The sequence below is a fragment of the Falco naumanni genome, chromosome 1 (assembly GCF_017639655.2).
Source record: "Falco naumanni isolate bFalNau1 chromosome 1, bFalNau1.pat, whole genome shotgun sequence".
In the NCBI taxonomy this organism is placed as follows: domain Eukaryota; kingdom Metazoa; phylum Chordata; class Aves; order Falconiformes; family Falconidae; genus Falco; species Falco naumanni.
The window spans coordinates 51145058-51158440 of record NC_054054.1 but is presented as its reverse complement, the minus strand read 5'-3'; the positions used below and the strand labels follow the sequence as shown (position 1 = coordinate 51158440).

At 44.9% G+C, this 13383-nt stretch overlaps 1 protein-coding gene across 9 annotated transcripts in view; it reads right to left on the bottom strand.

Moving 5' to 3' along the window:
* Positions 1-8675: 8675 nt before the first annotated feature.
* Positions 8676-13383, bottom strand: part of PPP2R2C (protein phosphatase 2 regulatory subunit Bgamma) — a 207203-nt gene continuing 202495 nt past the window's right edge. For all 9 annotated transcript variants that reach the window (XM_040593589.1, XM_040593615.1, XM_040593607.1 and 6 more), the window contains one exon: positions 8676-11566. In XM_040593589.1, coding sequence (XP_040449523.1) covers positions 11275-11566 — 292 coding nt within the window. In that variant the 3' untranslated portion in view covers positions 8676-11274. The remainder of the gene's footprint in view (positions 11567-13383) is intronic.

Genomic DNA, 13383 nt, shown 5'->3' with positions numbered 1-13383 from the left:
TTCCCAAAATACAGTAGAGAGAAAAAAAAAAAAAAGACCTGGTGGCTATTGATAATCATCTTTTTCACCAAGAAGCAGGTGCATGCCCAGCACATGCATAATGTATGGAATATACTTATATTATGTGTGTGTATATAATACATACAGTGAGAGCATGCATTGTTTTTGTGCTACAGCCACCTGACTTCAGTTTGCCCGCACCCAGGTATCCGTGCCCGTAGAGCTTTCCTGCCAAAGCAGCATGTCCTTGGGACTAGATGTTAGTTGTCCCTCCCCAACCTTTGTAGACTCTTTTACCCCCAAGTTCCATCTTCCAATTTCCCAGATGACCTGTGGGCTGGGATGGGGATTCCTCCTTCACTGTCTCACCTTGCAACAAGGAAAATAAAGCAGTGACATTCTGGTGTTTTCCAGCATATTCTTACTCCTGCAAAGAACATGAAAGTTTTCCTGAAGTTGTCTCCAGACAGTAGGCTGCTATCTTCAAACTCACAACAAGATGCAGATAGGCTCCCAGGGCAGTGACAAGACTAATATTCAAGTATGACGTGGCCACTGGGATGTTCACAGACTGACCTAGGTTGGTAGGTGTCATCTGGGAACCTGGTGGCCCTCCCTGCTTGACAGTGGGCTTCACTTCACAGTAGCTGCAGCAGAAAGTGTCCCCTGTAGAGGGTTTGGCTGGATCACCTGCCTCAACACATTTACAGTCTACTGATCCTCCCTTCTGCAGATCCCCAGGGGAAAGAGAGGACTCTACCCAAAGGAGTGTGACTCCTCCAGTGTGATGGGGGATTTATTTACCAAGGCAGGCTGCATTCAATTAGTTTTAAACTTTCCCACCTGCCACCAATAATAAAAATTGGGCCAGGTCACGTGCAGGGATGCCTACTCCAGTACCATGGTGTGCCGATGTCTCTGTTCTGGGTTCCGTGCTGACAGGAGCTCCCTGCTGGGACACAGTATGTCTTCTGGTGGCACCACGTGGGTGGGATTGCTGCTGTGAAGGTCAGCTCAGCTTAGTGCTGAAAAAGCACCTTATACAGCCTTGGCGAGGTGACAGCAGCTTCTGCTCTGGGCAGCAAAGTACTGTAATGGTGCTGGGTTGTTCAGGGGGATCCCTAACTCCCAGAGAAGGTGCTGGGCTGTACTGCACAGACTGCAGCCCTGTTGCTCCTGGCCAGGAGCCCTGTTGCTCCTGTGTGCAGAAGTGGGAAGCTGGCGTGGGCCATTACTGCCCTCAGGCAGTGCAGGGGGCTCGCTCCTGGCAAAACTTGCCTGTTGCAACTTTTGTTCCAATGACACTATCTTTTTTAAGGTACTGGTATCCTCCTGCTACTCTCTAGATAATGTGCATCAGGTGTGGTTGTTTCAGAGGCCATTTGGAGAGGAAACTCTTGGATGGCTAGTTTCCCCAACACAGCCTGTCTGGCTCTGCAGACTGTACAGATGGAGTCTTAATTTAAGGTGTTCTGCAGTGCCTGAAATTACTCAGCAAGAATACTACCCTTAGTAGGTCAAGAGAAACTGCTCTTTATGGGCTAAAAACTTGGCTTAAAATCCGTTTATTTTAGGCGTTTTATGTTTATGTTTATTTATGTTTACGACGCCAAGTTTGTAGCATCATTTTAGTTTGCATTTCATTTGTTACGAGGCTGGGCTGGCCAGCGTCGGTGACATCTGCACTGCCTTTATGGAGACGTCAGCAGATGATGTACAAAGGTAATTAACAATTCGCGTTTCTGGTCTTAATTATTGGCAGAGATGTAGTTCTCATCTGCAGTGTGATGCAGGGTGCCAGAAGCATCGCAGTACAAGTCAGCCATCCAGCTGTTGATGAATTGTAATTTTCCCCTACGTTATTCAACGAAAATCCAGTCCTAGGGGGTGTAGCCAACCCGTCCTGGCTTAGGGGCGCTGCCCGGCCGTCATACGCGGCCCGTTCGTCTCCGGAGAGGGCACGCCTGTGTCTGGCGCCTCCGTCTGCCCTTTGCTTTATCCCTTCGGTCCCTCCCGCGGCGGAGGGGCGCTGCGCGGCTCCGGCTCCGGCTCCGCGCGCGCTGCACGTCCCCCGCGTGCCGCCAGGGGGCACTGCAGGCTCGCGCCGCGCTCCGCTGCCGCTGCTGCGGCCTCCGGGGGGCACCGCCGAGGAACAAAGGAGCAGGTCCTGGGCTCACTCCGTTTCGGAGGGGAAGCGCAGTTAGAAAATGTTTTGACGAAAGCCAGGCAAGCGTTCGTCAGCCCCATTCCCGGCCAGCCACAAGGGATGTCGCGCAAGTGACTGGCAAAGTCACTACTGCGGAGTGAACCTGCAGCCCGAGACTGTGAAAACGGAAAAATCTTTTCCCTCGTGAAAATACTGCGTGATGGTAACCAGACAGTGTTGACTTGTGACATGTGCGGTTCTGGCTGCTTTGCAGCTCCGCAGCATTTTCAGAAGGTTCTTGCCTCTAGGATCTGTGACACAAACCTGAGCATTGATCCGCGTTGTTTGCTCCCGTTGTGATGTGAGCGGTGACAACACGCGGGGCTGATGTCCCTCCAGTGGAAACTGTTTTCTCCTTTGTCATTCTTTTACCTGAACAGTAAGAACCAGAGAAAATCAGTGGCAGAGTTTAATTAAAACTTCGATAGCAGACATCCTGCTTTCAGGGAAATCCTAGCTGCAATTCTTTCTTGAGATCTCCATGCGTGATAATTAACGCACAGGTTTGGGGAAAGCAGAAAGGTTGTGTCAAGATCACGCGCCAGGTAAAGGCCGATAGGAAGAACCCTGGAAGGCTGAATTTTCATCTTTTACAAATCAGACAGAGAGATGACAGCAGACTGTTAGAGAGCCTTTGTTCTATTTTTGAAGGTGGCAGGATGTTTCTGCAATAATAGCAAGAAGTCTGGCATCAGAAAGGACCTTGCAAATATTGTTGTTAACCATGGGAGATGGCAGTGCCTGACAGCAGGAGCTGTGTCACACTACATCAGGGCTTCGACCAAGCCCACAGGCCCCCTAATATCTTGGAAATCAGCATGTGTTGATCTCAGTGTGGCCTGTCCTTACCTGAAATCATGTCTTCACTTTACAGTGTGAGGCATTTCAACAAAGCATCTCTTCTGTAGTCCCCTCTCCTGGTCCTCCCTCCTTAGTCAGCCCTGGTGACAGCAGAGATGTTTCCACGACAACAAGCCATGCTGTTGCCTCAGGTAACAAACTATAACCTCCATAAATAATCACGGGAAATAGCTTCAAACAATTAATTAGGTAATGGAAATGTTATTTTAATAGGGCTTAGATGCTTTCGAAGTAGTCTACAGTGTGAATTCTGATCAAGAGTCTGTCTTCAATCAAAGCTGAAGCCACCATCTGAAGGTCAGGATGGGTGTCACCGCCTGAACACTCTAAAGGGCCCTCTATTTCTTAAAAAAACCTCCAAGTTCAAAACATATTCAATCCAAAGTTTACAATTCAAAGCAAGTTTCTTTTCTTCTGGTGCTGAATTTTGTTCAGAGCACACACTGGCAGGAAATACCTTCAAGGGATTTACCAACTTCATCCCTAAAGGCGTCGATGGCCGGTGTGCTGTGTGTGCCCACCCCTGCACCGGTGGGAGAGATGATGAGCCCGGCAAATGGTTTTGCAATAAATGGATTTTTCAGTCTTGTCTCTACAGAAGATGCTTTCCTAGAGTTATAAATGGATGATTCATAAATCTCGCCTAATGCTGCTTCTAGTAACAATTCAATTGATCTTTAATCGTTGTTTAAAAAGTGAATCTCCATGGGAGTGTTTCAGTCCTATAGCCTGAAGTTTCTCTAGCCCAGGGCAGCTCTCCCATCTTGCAGCTTAGAAGCAACATAGCCTTTAAGCAGAGATGCATACACTGAGTACATGCACATGCCCTATATCACAGTTCTTATATAGCATACATACTCTTTGGGACCACTAGTTGTCCTGGCAGAATTTCTGTTTTGCCTTTATTTTGCTTTAATTATTACATTAAGTTTCTTCAAAACAGTGCATCTATGGGGCAAGAGCAAGAAAGACAAGAGCTGCCACCTTTCTCCGCTCTTTGAGTCTGTGGGTTTTACAAACACCTGCCTTTGCAATGCCCAATGTGCTCCAGCTCCCTTCGGAGGCTGATTGTGGATTATGGTTATGGGTTAAGACCTACCTTTCTGTGAAAAAAAAAATAAATTCAGTCTGTGGATGAGGGACTCTGCATCGCTCCTGCTAAGTGTCCTTATCAAGCAGCTCCCTTTTGAGGGATTATTTACAGCCTTAAAGATGCCCTAGTAGCTCCCTTTGCAGCACACTGGTGTTTGTCCCACTGTTGCAGCGTGTCATCGTACAATGGATCAGGTAGTTGAGGCTAATGTTAAATGGAATATAATGGTGATCTGTCTAAACCAAGTTTTGCAGAAGCCCTGTTGTTCTTGCTATGTTTGTCAGGTCAATGATGAAATTCAGGTTCGCTGCGGGCACGGTAAGAAAAATCTCATGGAAGCTGTTGTGTGGGGTGTTCATGTAAAGCAGAGAGGCACAGCTCTGGTCTGTCATCTGGCCCAAACCTCTGGAAGAAGAGAACTGAGGGAAAGCTGTATCCAAAGACTGATAATGAAGGTGTTGCTGTGGAAGGGAAAAGATGGCGTTTCTAAATTGTACACATCAGGGAATAGGTGTTGCATCAGAGCAGCTCACATAGGGCGATCCCAGCCCTCCCTGTGCCTATTTCCCTCTGAGTTTTCTTTGTGGGACTTCTTCATTTCCCCTTGGAAATTCTTGAAGATCTTGCTTTGGTTCCTATGGGGCTAAGACCAATACTCAAACCCTCAGAGTTTCTCTGCAAAAAGATGCCTTTTCTCCACTTCGCTGCCTGCGAGGGAGCAAGCGGAGCAGGCGCGGCCAGAGCAGCACCTGACCATTCGTGCTGGGAAGGGAGGAGATTCACGCGGGGTCACCGGGGCAGGCGGATGTGCTCCGGGCAGTCGTGTCCCTCTTGGTGGCTGGCTGGAAGGGCTTTGTGCCTTGAATGCAGCGGATTTTTTCATGGAAGGTTTAAACGGTTAAACTGCTTTCTTAGTGCATTGGTGGTTGCTAAGATACAATCTCCCTGATTCTGTAAATCTTCCACTTGAAATATAGTATATTGGCAAATAGGGCTTTCCTCTGACAGCTGGGGAGGGAGGAGATGGCAGGGCACTTACCGTGACGCCCATGAGAAGCTGCTTCTGCTGCCTTCAGAGGTTGCTGTGCTTAGTCCGGTGGTGGGAGTCAAGGGGATTTTAGTGGCTTCTGGCCATGGGATGTGGCCCAAGGAGTAGGCTACAGGGAGAATGTGGAGAGTCATAGGATGAGGTGGAAAGAAAGGCAACCCGGGGGGAACGGGCAGGCAGCACAACAGGCTGGGGGTGTGTGGGATAAGTCTGGCAACAGACTGTGTAGAGGGAGCAAGGGCCATCTTTCTATCTCCCACTTTGAATGGCTTCAGGCTGCAATTGTCCTTCCTGAGACAGAATCACCTTCTACGCTCTTTAATCATGAAGGGTGGATCTTGGAGAGTGTGGGTTTGGGACTGGTTTGACAGGACCTAGGGGATAAGCTGCGCAAGGAGAGATTTCTTGCAGCCCTACAAAGTGATTAGGAGATACCAGATTTAAAAGCAGCACTGGATTCCTGGGTATTAGTTAGTAATATTAATAGCAGCTCAAAATAGTCAAACATTTTAAAAAGAAACCTAGCTGAGCCCTACTTGTTCACAAGATATGTGGAGCTTATCTCTCATTCCATTCTAAAGTAAATCTTTACCTGCTAAGGTTGCAGAGATTTTGAACATGTTGACAGAGCACAATTGGTGCAGCAACATCCATCTGGGTTTGCAGATCAATAGCTGTGAGAAACGGAAGGTGCAGCTGTTCATCTCAGAGAGCTGTTAGCAGAGATGTCAGAGGATGATAATTGAACCGGCAACTTCATCCTTCCTACCTCTTCCATGAGATAATCTGAGATGTGCATAAATTTACTGTGAGCATCATCTCCTGTACCACAAATGGATCGCAATGCCAGTATCTCTCCTGTCTGAGGGAAGCCTCTTTTTTCTTCTGCATCTTCCCACCAAAGTGAGAAGGCACCTAGCAGAGCTGCTGTGGGTGTTCAAGCCTTGCCAAGGAGAAAAGAAGGTGAGAGCCTGCCAGGGCTGGGATGTTGGCACAAGTTATTGACAGCAGGATCTCACCCTGGTGTCCTGCTTGGGCAGCATTTATTTTCTAGGTAGAGCATGGAAGAATACCAATCTCTTTGCTCCCAATCTGATGCCCTAATTCAGGTTTCAATTACTTATTTACTTATCGTTTCTAGCAATTTTTTTCCCCAGAGTTGTCCCTCCTATTGGAGAAATCATGATGAAGCCATGGAAGGTGGTGACGGGGTTTCTGGAGTTCTCCAAGCTAAGCACTCTTCTTCCTGGAGCACAGTCAGTTTATTATCAGTTGAAGAATTTGGTCCTGTATTCCAAGTTAATCTGCTTGGGAATCTATTGAGATATCTTGGATTGGGCTGCTGCTTGTGACATGCACACGCTACTAGTGTGATTAATACTAGTTTTAAAACAAGGAGTGGCTGTCCAGAAAACCACCTTGCATCCTTTGATACAGTCGTTACTGTAGGTTTTATTCTTTTTAGTGACAAAGTTATAAAAAGAATATATAACCTCACCATGATAGTTAAAATAACTGTTTAATTGAATTGTTGGTTTAAGGATCTTGTCCTATTCATTGACTGTCTCCACTGGCAGATGGCAAGACAAGTAATCAGCTGTACCTTGCCTGGCTGATCCATATTCATGGAAGCTTTTATAGCTGAGGAGTTTGCTCAGTCAGGGGCTTCACACGAAATGCTTTGCATCCTGGGCCAGATTTAGGATCTCTAGCTGCCTGAAGAGTTGTGCTCACTTTCACATGAATAAGAGTTTGATCCTCATCCAACTGTAGAGAGAAGGAAAAAAAATTCACTTCTAAGAAAAGCTTTCTGGTGGTGCACTCTGAAAGCGAGCCTTTCCAGTACGCATGGCGAACTGTCCTGTACAGAATATCCAGACTGTTTCACAGCTTCACAAAACCCAAAGAAACATACCCTGGCTCAAGCATCTTATAAAACTAGGGCCAACTTTTTGAATCTCACCCACTCCAGTAATCCTGTTGTCTTCTGAGGTTCTACCACATGAGCAAGGTAAGTGAATTCATGCTCTAATTTTAGACTTAATGCAATTTGTTGAGAAGACTGCAAATGGAAAAGGATTACTATTGGGAGTGGGAGCAAATTGATGATAATAATGTTACTGAAAATTGGAGATAGAAGGCAAACAAGCCTTATACTTGCCCCCTCATCAGGGATTAATAACCATGACCTTGGAAGGCTCCAAAGGACTTAACTCTGCCTGAAAGCAAGACAACTTGCTGGCTGCAAACAGGAGCAGCAGGTGGCTCATGCCAACATCACCCCCGAACCACAAAGGGTTAAATCACCGTATGCAGCTACTAAGTATGCGTGTGAAAAATTCAAAAGCATGCCAGTTAGCCATCTGGCTCCGGCTTCTACTGGGTATTTAGGGATGAAAAGGGAAACCGGGAAGGTAAATAGTGTATTGCTTGATGTGTTGATTTTCAGCTGAGAGTTCTCTCTTCAGTGCCTGGTTGTATTTGTCCATCTAAATGAGTGGGATTGACTGTGTCTTTCCAAAAAAGGGGGGCGGGGTGGGGGGTGGAGGGGTGGCGGAATTAGCATGTAAGCTATGGGAGAGTGTGCAAAGCAACACACTGCCTAATCTAACAGCTGAGGCAAATTTATTCTGGTCTGCATCCAGAAAAAGGACTTAGCCTTTCAGTGTCTAACTCGTGCTGATGGCCAGGTGGTTTCTCACACCCAGCACGCCATGTGGGACATGCAGGCAGGGTTAGCTGCCTTAGTCTGGGATTCAAAGGAAGAGGTTATCTGGGGCAAGCATCATGATGGCCAGAGAGTCAGACATCAGTTTGGACTGCTTTCCTACCTGTAAGTGTGTATGCCAAGTTAGCTTTTTTTTCCCCCTCCCTTTTTTAATTCCCACCCCCCCACCACCTTCCGCCCCGGGGTAGAGGTTGAAAGATAGTGACAGGGGAAAGAGGAATGCTGCTCTGCTAATAGCCCTCTGGATTGTCACCTGGCCCAACGTCTGTCTCATTTGGGAGGCCAGGCCTGGACGCATCCCAGATGTGCCCTCATGGCCCGCCATGTTGGAAGGTCTCCAGCTTGGCCAGTGGTGACACTAATGCTGTTTTTTACCGTGTGGTTGTGTGTGTCCCTTCACATTGTGCGTGTCTCTTATTCCATCTGTAGGAGGCTGAGACACAAATCTCCTAAAGTCTGTCTTGGGCTATGAGCAGGGCGAAAAGTTGGTCCAAGGTATGAACCAAAAGTGTATCTCCAGCTCTGCTGCAACTGTCTCCGCACGTGCTTCATCACACTGAGCCCCCAAGCAGGTCCCATTCATGGCTCTGTGCTCACTTCTCCGCCTGCCACAAAGCTTCAGGTTCACATAGTAGCTTGCGCTGAGAGTCCCGGTACCTGTGACTCCTCCTCCTTTGTAAAAGCAGCCAAACAACCCTTTCATGCCTAGCTTAAAAATAAGCTGTGCCTTGAAGTCATCTATTTATGCCTTTTGGTTGTAGTTTTATTGAAAAAGCTGGTATTAACATATTTATATTTTTATTCAACAACAGTTAGCTAATTTGTGCAACACAAAGAATGCAGCCATGAACAACAGCTTTCAAAACAATCAGATTTACCAACTTTACCATCACTTACTCTACACCACTGAAAGCTCAAACTAAAAAGAGAAAGAAAGTTGGAACGTTCACAATGACGATGTTAACTTTCCATACATTCAAGAAACCAGGAAACCGATCTGTACGAGTGATGCCAAAGACAGGAACGGAATACTGGTCTTTGAAAGGTTTCTATTTATTTCCTTTATAGTCACTTCATGGTATTTTGGTTGGGCATTTCATTAGTTTTATAAAGCTCCAAAGATATATTTCTTTATTTAACTTTAACATATTCTTTTTGGTACCCAAAGCTGTAACAGAGTAAGGTACTTCAAATTAAAAACAAAAAATTGTTGTATTAAGATCTGCTTTATAATAAGTTATCTATAGAATCTTACTTGAGAATGTTAAAAGCTAAATATATGTTTTACAGTACTTCTAGCTGTAAATGCCAATATAAGCTGATAGCTTTTTTTGTTTGTTTTTGTTTTTTTTTAGCTGCAAAGGTTAATGGAGGAGGCCAAAAGTCAAAGAAATTGTATGACAACCTTGAAGCAGTAGTTTGGCATTAACAAGATTTCTATACAATTTACCACATTCTTAAACCTTTTTACAAGAAGAAAAAAAAAAAAAAAGGCAATTTTGTTAAATTTCATTAGAATCAATATGTACATATACTGTCCATGCCTGCTACAGCATACAGTATTTCATAAACAAACATTCCTCATTCCCTTTAAAATTAACCTACACGTTTCATACCATATGTGTTTAGTGTGGCTGGAAACTGATGCACATGCATTTGTGCTTCTACACACAAAATATACAGCATTGATCTAGAAAACTTCAAACATACAGATTTCATGTGTTGTGTTAAGATGTCAGTGATATAAAAGCTGCAGACTTTTTTTAGTTCTTGTAAGCAGATTTTCACTCACCTTTTCCCCCAAACCAAAATATAAAAGCATGCAGACTCCTCCGTCAGTACATTCTCCACTTACCAAGAAACCAGTGCATAATGGCTTAAAGACTTTTTTTTTTTTTTTCTGAGGAGTTTTAATATGGGCAGATTAACAGGTCATCTGAGTTCTGCTCTTTTATTCATGGTTTGAGGAGAAATCCTTTGGGATATTAATTTTTCTGCCAGAGCTATTAGGGATGCAGCAGAACTTTCTTTTCCTGGATTAAGAGGACTCCCTGCCCACTGCACCATTCCCATATAATTCCTGCATGCGCTACACCGATCACGTGTACTCTCCTTTTCCATTTACATCACTATTTATTTTAAAACAGAGATAGCTCTAAACAGTGTTTATGTGGAAGAAGGTTTTGTTTAGTTTGGAGGTTTTGATTTTTCCTATTTTTCCAGGAATAATTTTGTCTCCCAGTAGCAGACTCATTTAAAAGCGTTAAAATTCACTGAGCAGTGCTGCATCTCGCAGTACCATTCTTTTTACAGCCGCAGATACCATGGCATTGCCTGTTTTCCCCAAAAGGCCGGGCTTAAAATAACCACGCTGCAATCAACCAACGAGGGACTTTCTGAAGTGTCTAGCAGTGATGCAACTTTGTTCCCACTGAAGTTGATAGGTGCCTTCAAGGACAGCACTTCTAGCCAAAGTTTCCAGGACTCCAACCCCCAAGCGGTAAGACGGGTTTGTGTGTTAATTGTCAGGCTGTGTCTGACCAGCCAGTCCCACTGGAGTGGCAATACCAATTTTTTAAATAGTCCTCCACGTGATAAAGACACTAGTTACTGTTTTAAAGAAAGCAAAGAGATCTATAGAGAATAAACTTCTTGGAATAAGCTGGCTGAGTAACTATACCAGTCTGTCACTTACTCGGGAAGTTGAAGCACAAAGTAATGTCAATAAATAAATAAATTAGAGGGTGTTGTAAAGAAGGGAATGGGACAGGTGAGACGGGGCAGCTTTTCACCAGCAGGGATTCTCCTTCCAGTTATAACTGTCATGAGGCCCCTCCAATCTGCCACATGCTTTAAAGGGATGTGGATATTTGTTCACTCAAACAGGCTTGGCTTAGTTGAAAGACAGGAGAACGTTACTGGAAAAAAAAATGATCACAAGATTGTGGCAAAAAGCTCTAACAATGTGGTAAATGCTGTGGACTGCAAAAGCAGGCAGGGCAACAGAACAGCATGGTCCTACGAACCAGAGACCCTTGGAAGTACTGATGGGAGTTGAGGCGTCAGCCCTCCTCAGGAACGCTCCCAAAGTGAGTAAATACCCCTGTTTGTTTAAAGGAACCGATACAGACCACAGTACTGGATTTGCAGTCGTGCCTTTTACTCATACAGTTGCAGTGATGGAAAGTAGTTGGCTTGCCACCAGTAATGATACAGGCTGAGGGATGAAAGGATGCAACCTACAAATCCCACCACAGAAGCCACAATTTTTGTGAAGATCACATCCTTCTACAACTCTTAAGAGGCTGGTTTGTAAATAGAGAGGGATATTGAATAATCTAGTGCATTTCTGAGTTCACTTTATCCTGAAATATGTACAGATTGTTTGTCGCTGCTATAGCAATGATGTTCTCGGTTGGGTGCCATGCTGTATGCAAGATCTTCTTAGTAAAGTCCAAGCTGTCAACACTGATGTCATCTTTCCTCCGTTTGCCTCCGACACAGACTCTCCGGGGCTTAAGAATAGCTCGTGGTTTACTGCTCTCTCGGGATGCCTCCAAGGTGACATCTCGTTTGGTATTTCGGTCAAACATTCGAAAAAAGTTGTTATATGCACCTGTCATTATCACACTGTAGAGAGAAAGACAGACAGCAAAAACAAAGACAGTTAAAGAGCAGTTTGTGGGAAGTCTACTAATATGACTGGCTCAGAACAGCTGAGGTTTGACCTTAGGGTAAGATGTCTTCTGGTTTCACCTGGAAAAGAATATAAAACAGGAGTTTTCCCAACACTCCCCAGAGTGAACAGTTTTCTTATACCAATGTCTTCCCCTTCCCTACTAGCGTATTCAGTGAAAACTACAGTTACCCCAAGACTCACATCCTGAAGCATGCACAATCAGGACCCTGACACCATGAGACTGACTTCACAGGACAATAAAAGTAACGTGTTTTAATAAGTTATTTTTAATTACCCTCCAGCTTTTTATGAGTGTTTAAGGATCACATATTTCAGGCTGTTTTTTCCTTCTCCAGAACTTTACCTTTTCTGACAGCTGAGACTTACCATGATCCCAGAAACAGTCTTTAAAAAACAAACAAACAAACAACAAGTATTTCAAACCTTTGGATACAATAGTAAGATTTAGTACATAATTATCTGTTTTAATGACTATTTTGAAGAAGGGTGTTTTGAAAGGTTTGCACACTGAGTCTGCACAAGTAAATTCTTTCCAGAATAAAGCTTTTTCCTTCTGAAGCCATAGACTTCTAGACGTCGTTAAAGTTTGTATCTACAACGCTTCTTAGAAATAAACACATTGATAAACAGGATTCTGTCATCTCTTGCATGAGGTCTGAATGAAGCTTCAAGTCAGGATATATTTCTGGGTCTGGGAGAAAGGGACAGAAAACGTACCTTGATCTGTATAAAAATTACCCCATTAATCAGCTTGTAGTTTGAAATAATGGATTGCCAGTTGTTTCATTCCCCTAGTCCCTAGGGGAGGATATTTTGTCACTAATTTTAATGAATTCAGGATTTCATCCATGGCCCTCAGGTTATTGGATTAGCATAATCATTGGTTTCAGAGCCTTGTTCAAACGCTGATCCCCTGTGAACTTCCTTCCATATGCAAAGCCAGGGCCATGCTCCACTCTCCTGTCTCAGCCCCAAATAAGGTGCTTTTTCTGAATTCCCATCCTGGAAGGGGGAATCCACCCCAGACGGTCAGGTCTCCATAGGAAAAGCTGGACAGTTCTCAGGCTCAGGCAATCAGGAACTATCTGTCCTTCTAGTACAGCCCAACAGAGCATATTTCACATGCTTTGCATTTAATAAACTAAGCTCCATCTCAAATGACAGTTGCTTTAGCCCTTTGCTGTTGTTTCCCACTTGGGGGAAATCTGTGTCGAGCAGCATACCGGTCAGGAAGCCACAGCACATGCAACCATGGGAGAATTCAAAGGCATAAACTGTACTCTCCACTGTACAGATACTACCCAGCTGACTAGATTAGATGCTCCTGGAGTCAGGAGCTGGTTTACCCTATGTGCACAGCCTCCAGCCAGTGTTGCCTTGATCTCATTTGGAGCCATTAGGATGCACTGTAATTCAAATGAATAATATACTGAAAAACGCACAAATGGGGGCTCTGCAGCTAACTGCTTTTGCACTACAGCTACTGACGTGACAGCAGCTCTGCTCGCTTCAGAGCCACTGCAGGGTAACTGGAGCGGGTGCAGCTGGGTCTGTATGCTGCTGAATCCCTAGCAGGACTGCCAGCTCCATCCTGCTTCCACATTTGCTGACAGCATACTGGAGTTTGATGACACTGATTCCACACTGAGCTTTTTGCAGCTCCTGAAATGCTAAAGGAAACTGCTGCAACCCAGACAGGCATAGCATTGAGACACGGCATGCACTGCCCTCGGCAACAGCTCACCTA